General features: G+C 55.1%; 1 protein-coding gene across 20 annotated transcripts in view; it reads left to right on the top strand.

The window, feature by feature from the left end:
* CRHR2 (corticotropin releasing hormone receptor 2) overlaps positions 1-15,388 on the top strand; it is a 44,419-nt gene extending 29,031 nt beyond the window's left edge. For 2 of the 20 annotated variants that reach the window (XM_067746640.1, XM_067746645.1), the window contains 10 exons: positions 1,204-1,289; positions 2,705-2,811; positions 3,205-3,322; positions 5,161-5,314; positions 5,844-5,904; positions 7,369-7,441; positions 12,245-12,330; positions 12,503-12,638; positions 13,071-13,112; positions 14,303-14,593. In XM_067746640.1, the coding sequence (XP_067602741.1) occupies positions 1,204-1,289; positions 2,705-2,811; positions 3,205-3,322; positions 5,161-5,314; positions 5,844-5,904; positions 7,369-7,441; positions 12,245-12,330; positions 12,503-12,638; positions 13,071-13,112; positions 14,303-14,443 (1,004 nt within the window). In that variant the 3' untranslated portion in view covers positions 14,444-14,593. Of the gene's footprint in view, positions 1-1,203; positions 1,290-2,604; positions 2,812-3,204; positions 3,323-5,160; positions 5,315-5,843; positions 5,905-7,368; positions 7,442-7,652; positions 10,565-12,244; positions 12,331-12,502; positions 12,639-13,070; positions 13,113-14,302 lie in introns of those variants that run through there. The other 18 variants (XM_067746639.1, XM_067746644.1, XM_067746633.1 and 15 more) reach the window with 16 other exon arrangements.
* The last annotated feature ends 1,474 nt before the right edge of the window (positions 15,389-16,862 follow it).

The following is a 16,862-nucleotide window of genomic DNA, read 5'->3' as shown; positions in this document are numbered from 1 at the left end:
AGCTCTGTGACTCTGTGCTCTGTGAGCTGTTTTTTTAAAATTAGCTTTATATTGTGATTCTAACGTAAGCCCAAAAGAAAAATCCACAAACAACTGCCCATTAGCTAGAGAGCAGAACGCTGGTACAAATTATCCCCAAACAATAGATCGTTTAGAATTTGTAAGTAAGCGGGGGAGGTAGGGTACATAAGACAGCGAAATGCAGAGCAGAGGCTGGCAGAGGGCTTTGGAGTTATCAGGTGTGAGGCATTTCTCTGGATGGAAGTGACGATGGGCTACCTGGAGAGCGTGCCTTAGGAGCTAGATCTTGACAGTCAAACTAGGATTTAAAGAAAATATGCGCATTCCTTGAACTTCATACGTCTCCCTTCAATAAAACCCTTACTTCAGTACATCAGACACTGATGCTCTGAAATGTCTTTGCCCACATCACATTCCAACTTTAACACAGAGCCAGGTTCTCAAACATTTAGAGATCACATGGTGGTCTCCCAGGCAGCCGCAGCTCAAGGTCAGCAGCGCAGTCCTGTTTCCCCATATTGCTGTCATTCCGGTACCGCTACTCAGTAGCCTAGGGGTTAGGAACATAAACCCTGAAGTCAGACCTTCTGGGTTTGAATCTTCTCATCTTTGTATCCTTGGCAAGCTGCTTGATCTCCCTGTGCCTCAGTTTTCTCATCTGTAAAATGGGTTAATCTCAGTACCTACTCCATGGGGTTGCCTGAGGATTGCATGGACGAGTGTAAACAAAGCAGTTAGAAGAGGACCTGGTACAGGGCAAACACCTGCTGTAGAAATAGTGACTATGGTGAAAGTGGAAGTGCTGATACTGGTGGGAAAACTATGGATCTCAGGAGCATAAAATGATCGCGATTAGGATGGAAACTCTTTGGCATGCTGAAAGCAGTGAATGTTCAGCCACATCCCAGGGCTCACGGTGGGGTTCAGTTTCAAACAAAATTAAAGCGAGTGTACAAAATGCTAGTCAAAATTGTATCAGAAATGGGTTTTATCATGCCTTTTAGCTACCATGAGTGGTAAGGCTTCTGTGCACTTTTCACATGAATGACTTTCACGTGAACGTTCAGGCGTGTTTCCCGGCCTAGAGAGGCTGAGACATAGGGACCTTATCCTGTGGGCACTAGGGAGCCAGGGAGTGTTCTTGAGGAGGGGAGTGACCCGCCTCTTGGTGCATGTTTGTAGGGAATGCCTACCGAGAGTGCTTGGAGAACGGGACCTGGGCCTCACGGATCAACTACTCACAGTGTCAGCCCATTTTGGACGATAAGGTGAGTGGCTCCCACCTGCCTCACCCCTGGTCCTGTACAGGTAGTAGGACTCAGATAGAGCACAGAAGATGCCAAGGGTGGCAGAACCAGTCCTGTGTCACCCACCCACCCCTTTCTTGCACCTCTTGCCACCACTCTATGCCCCCTGCCCTGTGAGAAGGGGACGTGGAGGCTCACCTTCAGGAGAGCTCAGCTGGTGGAGGACACCAGCAAGGTGGCACATGGCACGAGAAGGGGAGGACCCTGTAACCAGTGCCCCGACATCTAACAGGCAGTGTGACTTCCTTCCTCCTCTGGACCTCAGTTTCCCCGTGTGGCATTCTGATTCTAAGACTCCACGTGGAAACAAGTGCAGCCCCCAGAAGGGCAGTCCCCATGGGAAGCTGGGTCCCACTCCGACCTCACCAGCCCCCCTTGCTCTGGTGCTGGATTCCGTGTTATCTGCGGTGCCAGCCTCCTTCCTCTTGAAGCTTCGCCTCGTTCCTGACCCCAAATGATACATCCCACCCCATCCCTCTCCTCCTTTGCCCATTACGGCCCCCAGTGGGGCTGAAACTTTTCCTCAAAAGAAGTCCAAGTTCAGAGGAAAAACATTTGTCTGCCCTGAGAAAGTGATTCTACAGAATGCGAGCCAAAGGGGTCTGCAGTGAGGGCCACAAGAGTGACAAGTGGGATGGGCCATAAAGGAGAGAAAGAGGTCCCCTCCTGCCCTCTGCCGTCACCTCTTCGTCTCACAGCCCCTCTGAGCAGTGGCAAACCAAAGCGGTGTGGGGTGGCGGGATAGTCTGCCCTGGCAGGAAGGAGTATTTTATCATTGCCTCTGTTCAGAATTGCCAGCACGTGGTGATAATAAAAAGCAGACTGATTTTATTTGGTCTTAATATTGCTCTTAAAATCTCTACAGATAAGGTACCCCCTCACTGCTGCACCCCGGGCAGACTGATCCCAAGGCACCCCCAGACCTGCCATAGGTCGCTGCTTCTGAGACAGGAGGACAGGTTGGCTCCATTGTACAGATATCAAAACTGAGTCCCAGAGATATAAATCAATACACCTTCAGTTGCTCAGCCCGTTAGGGTGTGAGCTGAGATGAAACACAGGTGTAGCAACTCCCATTCCAGAATTAAAAAGAAAATAGGTTCTACATGCCCATATCTCTGGCATAACTCAGAATACACTGTGCTCAGATCTGCCCTCCAACTGCACAGGGGACACCTGACCACAGCCATTTATACCAAGAGCCACGCAGGGCCGACAGGAGAGAGCTCTGGGTGCCAGGTGTGGTGGTGACACTTGGAGCCTCTTCTGCCCCCAGGGTCAGGACGCACAGGGTGGCCATTGCTAGAGTGCCTGGCCCCACCCTCCACATGCCCCAAGCCTCTGTCTGCCCGTGTGTCTGTCTGTGTGTCCAGCAGAGGAAGTATGACCTGCACTACCGCGTCGCGCTCATTATCAACTACCTGGGCCACTGCGTGTCTGTGGCAGCCCTCGTGGCTGCCTTCCTGCTTTTCCTGGCCCTGCGGTGAGTCCACCCCGCCCCTGCTTTTTCTCTGCCCTCCTCCCACGGCACCCCTTCACCTCACCCATTCTTAGCTCCTCTCCGGGGTCCCTGGAGCCAACGGACAAAAGGGGCTTGGGGAGGTGCCTGGGCACTGACCGCTGGCGGGCATGCAGGAGGCAAAAAGGGAACCAGCTCTGGAAGACCCAACCGTGGTCACCGCGAATGGGAATTTGGTTCCTGGTGCAGCCCTGCCTTCACCCCAGGCTGAGTCTCTCCCTTGCCTGAGGAGGGGGTGGCAGGGGGCGCAGGCCCAGCTGCCCCATGACGCCAGCTGCCCCCTGCCCCCCGCCCCAGCTGAGCTCTGAGCCCAGGTGCAGCCTGTCCCGGCTGATCCCTGCCCCGGTCGTCCCGCAGGAGCATCCGCTGTCTGCGGAACGTGATTCACTGGAATCTCATCACCACATTCATCCTGCGAAATGTCACGTGGTTCCTACTGCAGCTCATCGACCACGAAGTGCATGAGAGCAATGAGGTCTCTGGGTAGAGGTTTGGGGCCGGACCTGGGGGACTCTGGGCTCTGGGGGCCCCCATCTCTCTTGCCCAGTCCTCGCGTGCAGACCCGAACCTGAGCTCACCTGCACCCATTCATTGTCCCTCCAGAGCCAGGGGTGGGGGAATGGGGCTCCAGGCCGGGGTCTGGGGAGCAGCACAGACCTGACAGCAGGCTTTGGGTTATCCCCGTCTTGTGACTTTAGCACCTCCCAGAGATTCCTTAGAGAAAAGGAGGCTGAAATTAATCTCTATTGAGCTTTAGAGCAATTCATTCCGATGAGAGACCTGTAGGGATTTCGCCCCCATTATACAGACATGGAAACTGAGGCTCGGGGAGGTTAGATGACACTGTAATGATGCCTCTACATCTGGGCCACCAGGACCTTGAGCAGCCAGCACGTTAGCTGCCCACGGTGGATTTGTGTCAACCACTGTAGTACTGTGTCCACGTCGTAAAACCAGAGCCCAGCGTGGAGCCGTGCACGGAGCTCTTTGGCCCACCGTTAGAGACTGCGCAATACATCGTCTCTGGATGGCTAGACCTGAGCACACACCCAGCCTGGCTTGACGCCTCACTTGGCCCCATGCTGAGCCCTGCCTCAGCACCAGTGGAATTCAGTCAGTTTGGGGTGCCCTGCAGCCCCATGTTGGCTTGTACTGACAAGGCATCGTTAACTCGGAGGAAAAACAAGATTGGGAGGAGGGGATCTTTGGCATTCCGCCTCAGCAGGACTTTCTCAGAACAGAGGAGACAGGTGGCCGCATGGGGCCCGAGATCAGGGCTGGGACCATGGAGGAAAGTCACTGGCTGTGATCAGCTCAGCTGATTGATCGTCTGACAGCCCAGCTGTTAGAGCCGAACAGAGAGGCGCTGAGCTGTCCAAGAGGACAGTCAGCTCCCCATCACAGGGCTCCTCTAACCACCAATCCCCACATCCTCAGCTCTGAGGGTGCCCTGGTGACGAATCCCTGGGGAAGATGGCCAGGTAGGGTCAGTTGAGAAGAGCTCTGGCCTGAGGCCAGACCTGGCCGTGGCCCAAGGTGGCTCTGGGCAGGCTTGTCCCCCGAGGGAGGGGTAGTAACCGTGCTCAGAAGGACAGGGACAGATTCCCCTCAGCTGAGAAGGCAAATGGCACCAATTCATTTCTTGGCTCCTGCCTTTGCCACCTCCATCTTCTTGAACCAACCTGCAAGATGGGATTATTCTTTTCTCTGCAGCACGATGAGGTTCAGAGAGGTATGGCCAGTTGCCCGAGGTCCTGGTGTAAGGAAGTCTCCCTCCGGAGACGGCAGAGATGACACTAAGCCCAGAATCTCCTAAACCCAGAGATTTGGGAGGGTCACCTCCACCGCTGCAGCTCACCTTCACAGACCCTGTACTAGTTCAATAACAATTTTCTTCTAATTGACTCGCTATTTTTTTTCTACATGAAATTTCATAGTCCATCCCGAAACGGAAACCAGTCTGACTCGCTGTGAAGTGAAGGTGACCCTCAAAAAAAAGTGACGGTGAAACACGACAGTGCTGTTCAGTTCTAGCCTCTCCCTGCAAAGATCTCAGAGTCAGACTCCCTCTTTCTTTTATGAAAAAGGAGATTAGAAAACACTGGTGAGAAGTCAGACCCCCTGGTACCAGGGGAGCCTGGCACTTTCTGGAAAATGTGGAAGAGAAAGGATGAAGCTTCCCAGAATGAGGTTCAAGGGTGTTTAATGCCATGTCCATGACTCAACTCAAACGACCTCCCCTCCATCAGCGCCCAAGCTGTGCACTTGGGCCTGGGCCCCAGGCAGCCACTGACTGCTGCCTGCCCTGCGCAGGTCTGGTGCCGCTGCATCACCACCAGCTTCAACTACTTCGTGGTGACTAACTTCTTCTGGATGTTCGTGGAGGGCTGCTACCTGCACACGGCCATCGTCATGACCTACTCCACCGATCGCCTGCGCAAGCGGCTCTTCCTCTTCATTGGATGGTGTGAGGGTCCTGGGGGGACCTGCAGGGTCTAGTGGGGAGAGGGTACTGCTGACAGGGTCACCTCCCTTCATCTTGGGTCCAAGGACCGGATCACATTCCTGTCTACCATCCCCAGGACAGTCCGAGGATGCAGCCACTCCCCTCCATGCTGGAGAGGAAGAAGCAAATAGTCCCTCTGAAAGGACAGTCCACAAATAGCCTTCCTCTTCTTGCCTGGAATGGCCAATCCAAAGACCTTTGTCTCTGGCTTCAAAAGAAAAGCTGGCCAGCTCCACTTCTCTATCAAAAAATCTCAGAAAATCACGCTGTCCCCTCATCTCTCTGACCTGCTTGGAGGGGATGGCTGAGAGGGAGGGAGGGATGGGGGCAGGGGTCTAGGGACAGGGCCCCTCAAGGGCATGGATGGCCTGCAGTTAGATGATTGGAAACAAGATCCTAGCCCTTTGTGGTTCCTCCCCACACTGTGTTCTACAAGAGGGGCTCCTGACCATCTGTCTGTCCACTGCAGCTGTGTCTGTCCTTCTTTCAGGCATCCCCTGCCCCATCATCATCGCCTGGGCCATTGGCAAACTCTACTATGAGAATGAACAGTAAGTAAGGACGGGCCAGCCATGGGGCTCAGAGGGATGTTAGGACAGGTCAGCCACGGGGCAAGAATTGCAGCCACGCCAGGACAGTTCACTTTTCCATTGTCCTTAAATTGAGAACATTTCCTTGGCACCCAGAGGTACTCATGCGATAGGTGTCAAGTCGACTTTGTTGAATTGAGTTAGGAATCGTTCCTTTAAGCACCCAACGCACGACCCCCTTAGCCTTTGGCAGGGCGGCCTCCTGGAGTTGGATGTGGCAAGTCTGGCTCCAGGCTTTCAGCTCAGAGCACCTCCAGCTGTGGTACTGAGCCCCTCACAGATGCCCGGGCCAGGCCAGTGGAAGCTTGTTTTATTCTGGCGTCCCAGTCTCTTCCTGGGGTGCAGTGTTCCGTGCTGGGACCCTCTCTGCACCAGAGACTTTGAAATACTCAGCCTCGGCCCAGATGATGGCAATTCTGGCTGCAGGTCAGCCAGGGAACGGCGGGGAAGTTGGGTGCCACCAGCTGAGAAAAGAGGGGACAGAGGAACGTCAGTATCTGTATACAAATATTCAAGGGGTCTCTGAGGATGGAGGGAGCAGATGGGATCTGGGGGCAGGGGGTAGGAATGGCGTGGGTTCTGAGAGCTCAACATTAGGAAGAGCTCCTAACGATAAAAGCTGCCCAAGAGTGAGAGGGCTGCCTTGAGAGGTAGTGAGCTTCCCATCAAAGCGGGTGTTTAAGCAAAGAAAAGTAAAAAAACAGTGCTGGGAGGCTGCAGGGGAGAATCCTGCCTGAGGCAATGTGCACTGGATGACCTCTGAAGTTGCAGAAGACACAGAATTTCCTGAACTCTGTGGGGCCCTTTCTGAGGTCCAGTAGGAGTTGCTGGCAGAGCCAGACTGGGTCCTGGGCCAGCCCTTCCTCCAGACCCTGAAGCTTCTTCACCCCCAGCATCCCCAAAGAATAACCAAGCCTCTAACAGGAGCAAGCTTCCTTCCCTGGGTGAATGAGGCCAGGGATCGGGCTAGGAGAAGGCTCCTGCCTCCACATCTGCTGCTTTGTGCGTCTGAGTGCCTGGCACAAGGAGAGGCGGGTTCCAAGCAATGAGGGAACAGGTGGTACAGGCAGTTGGGCCCTGGCCAGCGACGGGGAGCCCAGCTCTCCTTTCATGGGCCTCCTGCATGTCCAGCCCTGGGCCCAGCATCCTGGGATGGGGTGAGGGAGCAAGGAGAAGGAGGAGGAGACCCAGGACCTGCCTCAGTCTGCCTGGGGAGACCAGACCCTCCATGTAGGGCAAAAGGCAGCCCGGGTATGAGCCAGGGTGGTCAGTGGGGCTGGGGCTGTCCACCCAGGCTTCGGGGGAAGGAAGAGCCATGGAGATTGGATCTCAGAAAGAGTCAAGACAGAGGACCCTGGCCCCGAGGCTGCAGTGGTCCCCAGGCTGTGGTTCAGCAGGCCACTTACAGCCACTCCATCTTTGCAGGTGCTGGTTTGGCAAGGAGCCCGGCGACCTGGTGGACTACATCTACCAGGGCCCCATCATCCTCGTGCTCTTGGTAGGTCCTCAGTGGGAAGTGGGACAGGGCTGGGCACCAGGAGGACAGCAGAGGACCCACCCAGCAGAGATGCTGGGGAGGGACAGGGTCTGGATCGGCCCCCCCGCACACACTCTGTACGCACCACCCCGCTGCCTGGCATCCCGCTCCCAGCTCTCCCTTCCTCGCGCTCCACGCCCTGATGCAGCCCTCTCCCCTCTCTGGCCCTCAGGTTCTGGGCAGAGAAAATCCGACTGGCAGATTTCTAATGCCTCCGACATCTGACATCCCCTTGCCAGGTACAAGCCAGGCAAGGAGGGCAGCTGGTGGCAAGAGAAGGGTCCGCGGGATTCTGTTCAGCTCAGACCTACTCTCCCTCTACCCGCAGCGACCCCCTCCAGGGCCCAGCCCACCGCCCCCAGCCTGGAGCAGTGGGACAAAGGAAGCATAACGAGCAATTATTCCTCATCCAGCTCCCCGCCCTTTGCCAAATGTATTAACATCTAAGGTATAATTGCTGCCAGGTATGTAAACCACAACGAGCTTTAATTAAGGTAGATTTTAAGTAGAGGCTGCATTCTGCAAAAAAAAAGAACCCATTATATATCATATGCTAAAAAAAATAGACATACAAAAAAGCCCCATAAGAAACTGGCATTTACATAAGACTTATTTCAGGCTTGTTAATTTCAGGCTCCTTAAAGGGCCACCTGCTCCCAGTGCACGATGCTTGAGAGAGCACCACCCCCTTGCACACAGCAGGTGCCTAATGGGGGTTTCTTTGGTCTACCTTGGAGACAATGACTGTTTATCTCTTTTTATTTCCTTACTCTCCTCCTTTTTGTAATTTCCTCAGGGATTCATTTGACCCCCCATCTTTGGAGTGTCCTTGATGTATACGAACGGAGATGACTAGGAAGGTTTTTTACCCACTGCCTGAAATTCCACCCTCAGGGCTCCATTCATTTCAGAGATAGAAGCCAGTCCTTGTCAGCCGTCAGAAGGGGGAATCATTGTCCTTGGAGTCCTAGCTGCAATGAGTCACTGATGCCCCCCTCCACCAGTGTGAGCGGAAAGGCTGGCTTGGGTGGGAAGCGAGCCCCCTCTGCAAAGATGTTGGACAGCAGTGAGGAAATGAACAGAGAAGGGGGACAGGCTTGGAAGGCGCAGTGACAATACCCAACTCCCACCTCCTCTCCATGCCCCCTTCTCCGGTTCCACCCTCACCAAGAGCCCCGTGCTTGTCTTTCCCTTTGGACCCAGCCCACACCCAGCTATATGCATGGACAGGGCTTCCAGGTTCCAAGCTCAGCCCTTCCAGAAGCTCTATCTTCATTACTTCCGATCCTCACATCCTCGATGCCTGGAAGTAGGGATGATGCTCCCCGTTTCACAGATGAAGAACCTGGGAGGTGAAACAGCTGCTCAAGGTCATCACTAATAGTTAGCTGAGCTGAGACTGGAGGGCAGGTTACCCACCACCTCCCGCCATCCCTTCCTTTGGATACCCTGCCACCCCTGGCCTCCCCCAGCAGTCCACAGCTGTCTGAGAGACCCGTGCTCATTTCTGGGTTCTGGGAAGTGAGTTGGCTGGTTGGGTTTGCAGGAGGCTGTTGTCACTGTTGATGGCGTGGGAAAGGCATGAGCTCAGTGCTGTCCATGAGTATTTGAACCTGTGCCAACCTTCCCAGATGGGCTCCATGGCTATCCCCACTGGACGGACAAGGAAGCAGAAGCTCAGAAACGTTAATGAAGTCATTTGCCCAAGGCCACGCAGATGCCAATCGGAATAGCTGGAATTAGAGCCATGCGACAAGGACTTGGTGGGAGGTGGTCCCAGGAAACACAACGAGGGGTGGGAGTAGAGGACAAGGAAGGGAGGAAACCGATAAACGTTAAGTGATAAGCAGGCTTCCATGGGGCAACACGTAGAAGAGTCTCAGAATTGACCCCTGGTCGGGAAGCAGGGTTACTTACCCATATGCTTCATGCCCCATCCGTGGAGGTTGCCCTGGAGACCTTGAATCCCCACATTTCCAGCTACCCTCTCCCCATTTTCAGGCTGAGCTAGCTCTCCTGGCACCAGAGAAAGCCCCAAGCTGAGAACTGTCCCCTGCAGCTACAGGTGAATGGTGTGTGGCACGTGAGGTCTGTCCGGTGAAAGCCTTGCCTCTTTGTTCCGTGGGTGGTGTCTTCCTCAGCAATATCCCGGCCGCCCCTATTCCAAATGGAGATCCCAGGGCCTCCACCTGCCACTGGGGATCTCGGGGGTGTGTCCAAGAGCGGCATTTGGAACAAGCGCCTTTGATGTGCATACTCTAGTGGGAGAACCCTGGTGTCCAGGGGCCTTGTGAGCAGGGATGTGAGTTGTCTGGGCTTTCTCTGTGGCCCAGCCAGGGCCCTGAACGCAGTAGGACTCAGGACTTGGGCCTCTGAGACTCACTAGGCTCCACAGATCCAGGTGGACAAGCAGGCTGGCTATGTTGCTGGGCTTGGTGAATGTGCGCTACAAGGAGCTGCGATGTGATGGCAGCACCCCAATACCCAGAGCTGGAGGGGAGCAGAGGACACCCCCAAGGGCTGGGACTACCTCTCCCAGCCTGGGTTTAAAGGACAGGAGGAACCGTGTCTGAAGCCAAGGAGGAAGAGATGTCAGTCCCCCTTCCTCCCTCCCTGCCCGCCTCTGCACATGCGCAGACAGGGAGGGTTTGGAAACCAGGTGGGAGGGCGGTGTCAGCGGCTCCCTGGGGAAGGGAGGAAGGTGCCTGCGGTGAAGTGAGGTGGAGAAGATGTTGTAAAGGGGGAAGCTGGGAACCAAGCCCAAAAGGAAAGAGTGACTTTGGGGCTGCACAGACCAGCCTGAGGTGGGGTGTAGGCAGCATCACCAGCTCCTGCCTAGGGTGAGCAGAGGGCATAAGGCCTTGTCTCCCAGACCCTCCACACCAGCCCCTGTCCCTGCTCTTGCCTCAGCACATGGAACAGCGCCCTGTAGCCCGGAGGTGCTCAGCAATTGCTTATTGACTAGATGGATGGGTGGTTGGATGGTTAGTGGATGTATGTACGTTACCTGTTGAATAAGTGGGTGAGTGGGTGGGTGGGTAGATAAACTGATGAATGGAATGTTGAGTAGATATTTAGATGGATGGATGAATGTTACGTGTTAAATAAGTGGGTGGGAGGGTGGGTGGATAAAATAATGAATGGATGGTTGAGTAATATTTGGATGGATTAATGGATGGAGGGATAGGTGGATAAGAGTGGGTGGATAACTGAGTGAATTGCTTAGTGGGTTTATGGACGATTAGTGAATAAGATTTAATACAGGGAAATGTGGAAGAAGTGAGAATGTATTTTGAGTCCAACAACCTCTGTTCTCACAGAAGTCATGAAGAATCGGAAAAGGCCAAGTATTTTGTATCACTTGTGTGAGAAAATTAGGATCGGCCTGTGTGTTAAAGTGACCTCACGATCCAAGGGCATAGACCAGAAACCCAGGAGCTGGAAGTTAGACAGGCCTTAAGAGGAAGCAGGGTGCGGTAGGCCATGGGCAGCCCTGGCTGAACGCTTCCACCACCCCTCGCCCTGGGTTCACCAGGCTGTGCCACTGTGGGCACTGGAACAGCAGGCCGTGGCTGAGGAGGGAGCCCCCAGGGCCCCAGAGTAGCCTCAAGCTTAGGGGTGATGCAGAGGCCACAGGGCTGTGTGTCCCGTGGTGTCTGCCTGTGTCCCCAAGCCTCAGAACTTAGGAGGCTCCAGAAATGACGGAATCTCAGGACCAGGACTTGGGAGGGGGTGTGTGTGTATAAACACACGCACATACTCAGACATGTGCACACACACGAGCCAGCAGACACCCCCGGGCTAATACGTATCTCCTTCTGACCCATGGGTACTTTCCTGTGCGAGGTCCCCAGGGTGTTAGGCATACAACACTCACTTTCCTGTCTACTCGCACTTGGAGATGGATGAAGAGAGACACGGGTGTGTCCATGTCCCCAGGTCCACACTCACACAGGAACACACCAAGGCAAACACACAAGCACAGAGCACAGACCCACGGGGAGCATGGAGAAGGCAGCACACAGGCACACAGACAAGCCGACACGGGTTAACAGGACACTTGCACACCCGCAGAGACCACCACATGCAGCACAGGGCTGCCCCGGGAAGCCACACGGGCAGGTCCCGGGGAGAGGCTGGGAGCGGCAGGCTCCGATGCTGAGAGAAGGCTCAGAATGAAGATAAGTGAGGCCCTTCCAGGAGCCAACTGCTGGAGTCAGCCCAGCAGCCTGTTCATCTCCATTGCCTCAGGCGTGTCTGCGAAGAATCTAGAGTTTTCCTGGGTGCAGGGGACGAATGGTGAGAGATTAATCACTCCTCCCAGCAACCGAGTTATTAATCACTCCATCTGGCCGGGTCTGCTCCACCAGGGCAGGACTGTCCTGTGTCCAAAGGGCCTCAGGGAGACCCTCAGTTGACAAGTGGGGGCCCTGCAGCAGCGGGGGCGGGCCGGGCAGAGCTCTGGGCACTTCAGGAAGGAGTGACCTTTGTGCCCTTGTGCACTGCCTCCAAGGCTGCTTTTCCTCCCTCGGGTCAGGGTGTGGAGAAGCAGGCTCTGGAGTCCTCAGGTGACAGGGGACCCGGCAAGTGGGGTACCTGCCTGCCCCGGGGAGGGAGGAGCAGAGGTCTTGGGACCCCAGGCAGGTGCTGGGGTGAGTGGGTTGGGCCGTGGATTCTCAGTGGGTTACAGGGGAGGTGGTCGCCTCTCCTCTCATCCCCACCGCGTGGTCCTTCCTTTTTCCCTCTCTGCCCCCGTCCCTCCAGATCAATTTTGTATTTCTGTTCAACATCGTCAGGATCCTAATGACGAAGTTACGAGCATCCACCACGTCAGAGACGATCCAGTACAGGTGAGTGATGGGTGCCTTGACCCTCAGCGGGGGAGGAGTGAGGAGGCCATCTGGGCCATCCCCCTGCCTCTGGGTGGGGCCCTCGCTTAGGCTCCCAGAAGAGACGCCAGCGAGTGAGGCCCCACGTGCCTCAGGGGCTCAGATGGGTCTTGTCACCCTTCCCCCTCTCCAGGAAAGCGGTGAAGGCCACCCTGGTTCTCTTGCCCCTTCTGGGCGTCACCTACATGCTCTTCTTCGTCAGCCCTGGGGAGGACGAGCTGTCACAGATCGTGTTCATCTATTTCAACTCCTTCCTGCAGTCATTCCAGGTGGGGCACGTAGTGGGATGCGGCCACAGAGAGCGCCCCTGACCTGGCGTGCTCAGGCACCCGTGCCCTCGCTGGCTTGGTTTAGTTCGTATGCACTGAAATACAAGCGCGTGCACATCCTGAACCCAGGCCCTGGCGCCGTCACTCCCACCCCAGGGCCCAGGTGGGCCCACCCCTGACTGGGTCAGGGTCACCCTAGCCTGCACCTCCTGCCGGCCCGGCCCCTGCTCTGAGGACTCATGGCAGCCTGTCACTCGCAGTGGACCCCTGCAGGTACACCTGCTCCACGATGGGGGTGCCTACCCAGCTCTGAGCCTCCGGGGTCCCGAGTCAGAGTGTTCCCCCAGTCATCCTGTCCCCTCTCCACCCCCCGACCCCCCAGTCAGAGTGGCTCCCTGAGCAGGTCACTGACATCTCCCTCTTCCTTCCCAGGGTTTCTTTGTGTCCGTCTTCTACTGCTTCTTCAACGGAGAGGTATGACACCAGGCCCGGGAGGCCTGTCCTCAGACCCCACTTCAGGGAAGTTCGAGGGGAGCCCCCCAGCCTTTTGGGCATCCCTGGCTCTGCTCAGCTCTGCTCTGGAGAAGGGAGGGGAAGTCTGGAGAAACCACCCAGCTTTGGGGAGACAGGAATCCTGCCTGAGGGACTCCAACCAGTTTAGAAGGTTGACTCTGCAGGTCAGAAACGATATACCGACTCTCTCATTGCACTCGGAGAGCTGGGTGGGCAGGAGCCCAGGCCACAGGGGCTCACAGAAGAAGGAAGCCAGAACACAGGTGATGACAGGAGAGCGCTTTCCAGGAGCAAGTCAGGTGTGAGCCGTGCATCCAGGCCTTTATGGACCCAGGGAGCAGAAAGACACCAGCGCGTCCTTTCCTGTCCCCTGCCGCCTCAGGGAAGGCCACACGCCTGTGGGTGGGCTCCAGGGAGCCAGGCTCTGGTGAAACTTGGTTAGCTTACAAGGCCCAGAATCCCAGCGCGGCGGACTTGGGGGAGATGTTCGCTCAGGCCTGTGGTGGGTGAGGACACACAGTGGGTGCTGGGGCAAAGAGCAGACACCCTCCCAGGGCCCGAGAGCTTCCAGACACCCCAGAGGAGTGCCAGTGCCATCCTGAGGCCTCTTCACCTGCCCGTGCACAGGGCAATGGTGGGGTCTGCATGCCTGGGTCTCTGTCAGTTAAAGCAGACCCCAGATAGGAAAGTCCAACAGTGGAGACCGGCACGTGCTGGAGGGCAGGGAGAGAAGGAGCCATAAAGCAAGCAAACAATGCTTACGGAACAGTTATTCTGTTCAACCATGTGCCAGGCTAGCCTGTGGGGGACATGATCCAGTTTGCAGAAAAACTTCTTCCATTGCAATACAAATGAGAATAGAACAGCACCAGTGACGGTCGGGTCTTGCAATGACTAGCTCTCCATCTCAGCTGCGTGCTGTGGTAAGCAATGCAGGTCTTTCAGGAGGTCGAGGAGGTCAGGGCTGCAGAGGAGGTGAGAAGGACCCTGCTTTTGGGAACAGCCGGTCTCTGGATGTGAGGCTGGCAGTCAGGGGGGCCGCCCCAGCCTCCCTTGGTGGCCCTGCAAGGGGCAGGGAGCAGGGGAGAGGACCGGCCGGGACCCAGGATTGGCCTCCACAGGCCCAGTTGAGCCGCCTCCTAACCCCGCAGGTGCGCTCGGCTGTGAAGAAGAAGTGGCACCGCTGGCAGGACCGTCACTCCCTCCGAGTCCCCGGGGCCCGGGCCGTGTCCATCCCCACGTCACCCACGCGGGTCAGCTTCCACAGCATCAAGCAGACGGCCGCTGTATGACCCTCAGTACCCTCACCTCGCCCATCGCTCCGCCATCGGGACAGCCTCTCCATCCTCCTCCAGCACCTTTCTCTGGGTTCTCCTGGCTGCGCAGGCTCTGATGGGGGCAGAGGGAGGGGGGAGACCAGCTCTCCAGGCCGGCAGGAGGGAGGCTATGCAGCAGCACGAGGGGCTCTCAGGAACAAGGGCCAGCTGGACCCCAAGTCTCAGTGCGAGAGGGAGCTGAGCCGGGAAGTCACGGGAACCCCCGGAGGAGAGCGGGTCACAGGGCTTCAGGCATTGCCCACACCAGCCTCTCTGGCTGGATCCTCACTGTCGCCCTGTTCACAGATGAGGAAACTGAGGCCCAGAGCCAGGGAGGGCCTGCCCAAGTCACACAGCTAGTTCATGACAGACCTGGGGCTCCTTTGCCCCACTCATGGCAAGGGTCTTCCCACCAGCGGCGGGGTGATGGTTGGTCCCACCCCCTGCCTTCTGCCTCTAAGTTCTGTGGCGCCCTCTGCAGTTGGAGGGAGGCACAGCAGCTGGAGTAAGATTCATTCCACTGGCTTCGTCCCTGGGACTCTCACTTAGAGAAGCCTCACCTATACCCCATCCTCCTGCCCCTCGGACCCTTGGAAGGATGCTGCCTCCTTTCCTGAGAGTCCTCTTCTCAGCCTAGTCCACCGATTCAGGGCCTTGGGGAGGGGCAGGTGGGGAGGAAGAGGTTGCCAGGGCAGCCGTACACGCTTAGACCAACCAGATACAGGGTGTAGGACGAAACGGGGAGGAGACACGTGGGGGACGACAGGCTGGGAGAAGGAGTAGGGTAGGAATAGCAGAAACCAAAGTACGTCTTTGGTGACTGGAACGAATCCCTCAGCCCACACCTGAGACTGGGCTTCGGCCTCCCCTTCAGAAACAACATCTCCACTGTCTGTGAAATAAACTGTGCCTCTGTGGAAACACGGCCTCCCCTCAGGTTTGAAGGCGTGCTGTGGGCCAGGGGCGGTGGGCTGGGTCCATCATCATTTGCAGAGACTCTCGCCCTGGCCTGGGGCCGGTTCTCCCTCTCCACCTGTGCCTGCAGGTCTGTCCCTTATCGTTTGCCCAGGCCAATAGCTGCCCCTCCTCTCCAGCTGAAGGCAGTTTAATTCAGCGTGAAGGAGAGGCCTAGCTCCCCAAGCAGGCCATGGCCTGTTCCTGTTCTGGAATCTGGAGGGAAGTGTAGAGCAGCTCCCCTCCCCCCCACTGCAGTCTGCGTGAGCCACAACCAGGGCCATCTCCATCCTGGCCTCCATCCACCCTTCCCTCCAGGAGAAGGTGGGAGTCAAGGGGCCAGAGGAGCCATCAGGCTGGGGTTCAAAAGGGCTTTTGCTCTAGGTATGCCCCCTCCCCCATTTTTTTGAAATTATGTGTCCCATCTTGCACAGTTTTAAGTTGACATCTAATATTTTTCACATAAGTTTTAAAACTTGTGAGGGATGTGATTTCTGGCATTTGGTAAATATTTACATTTTAAAATAAAACTGCCCCAACCCTTTAAAGTACATCTTATGAAATCCAAACGCAGCAGTGATTTCATACTCTCATCTATTTCAAAACAAAAAAAAAACAAAACCCACAACCTGCTCTTCTTTAACAGTTGGAAATTCTAGGTTGTTCCTTTTCTCTTTGAACCTATGTTTTCACTCCATTCCCCCTACAGAATTGTTTTTGCTAATGCAGCACTTTTTACCGTTGCAAGTTTTTTATCGCTCACCTTATCATACTTCTCTGCCACAAATATATATTTAGAAATCGGAATTGACCAAAGTTTCTAAGAGTTTTTTAGAAAGTCTTCTGGACTGAGTTATTACAACTAATTTTTGATGTAAAATATAAGGTACAGTTGATTAAAACAACATAGATACTAAAAATTTTATAAGTAATGGTTAAACCTAAAAAAGAAAATACTGAAAACACATCTTAGTGAAACAGATAAGAAATTAATTATTTGTGAATCTAGGGATGAATCAGGATTCAGCATCATTTTCTTTTTCCATTTTTAGAGCGCTACATGCTGAGAAGCCTTTCACACAAATAAGGAGATGTCGTCCAATTCTCTGCATTCCTTCTGAGATGCGTGCCCAAAATTGCAGGGTGATTTATCATCAAAAATGATCTGTCAACTGGCCACTTGATTAAGTCCTCTTTAAATTTGGCTGGGAAAAATGAAATGAAAAATCTCAGACTTGTCTGAGTTCATAGTAGGGGCCACAAATCCTGCTTGAATAAATGAATGAGAGCCAGATCCCCAGAAACTTCCAGACGTTAGCTACTACGCTTTGGAAGGAGAGCCTGTGTAGAAGGGACCCTCTGAGGTAGAGTCCCATGTCCAGTCTGGATATCTGTTTGTTGGACAAATGCCTGAGCATGGAGGGGCAGAGAGGAGCTGATT

Source organism: Pseudorca crassidens, chromosome 8 (genome assembly GCF_039906515.1).
Source record: "Pseudorca crassidens isolate mPseCra1 chromosome 8, mPseCra1.hap1, whole genome shotgun sequence".
In the NCBI taxonomy this organism is placed as follows: domain Eukaryota; kingdom Metazoa; phylum Chordata; class Mammalia; order Artiodactyla; family Delphinidae; genus Pseudorca; species Pseudorca crassidens.
Note: the sequence above shows the minus strand (reverse complement) of the source record. Positions and strands in the feature narration are given on the sequence as shown.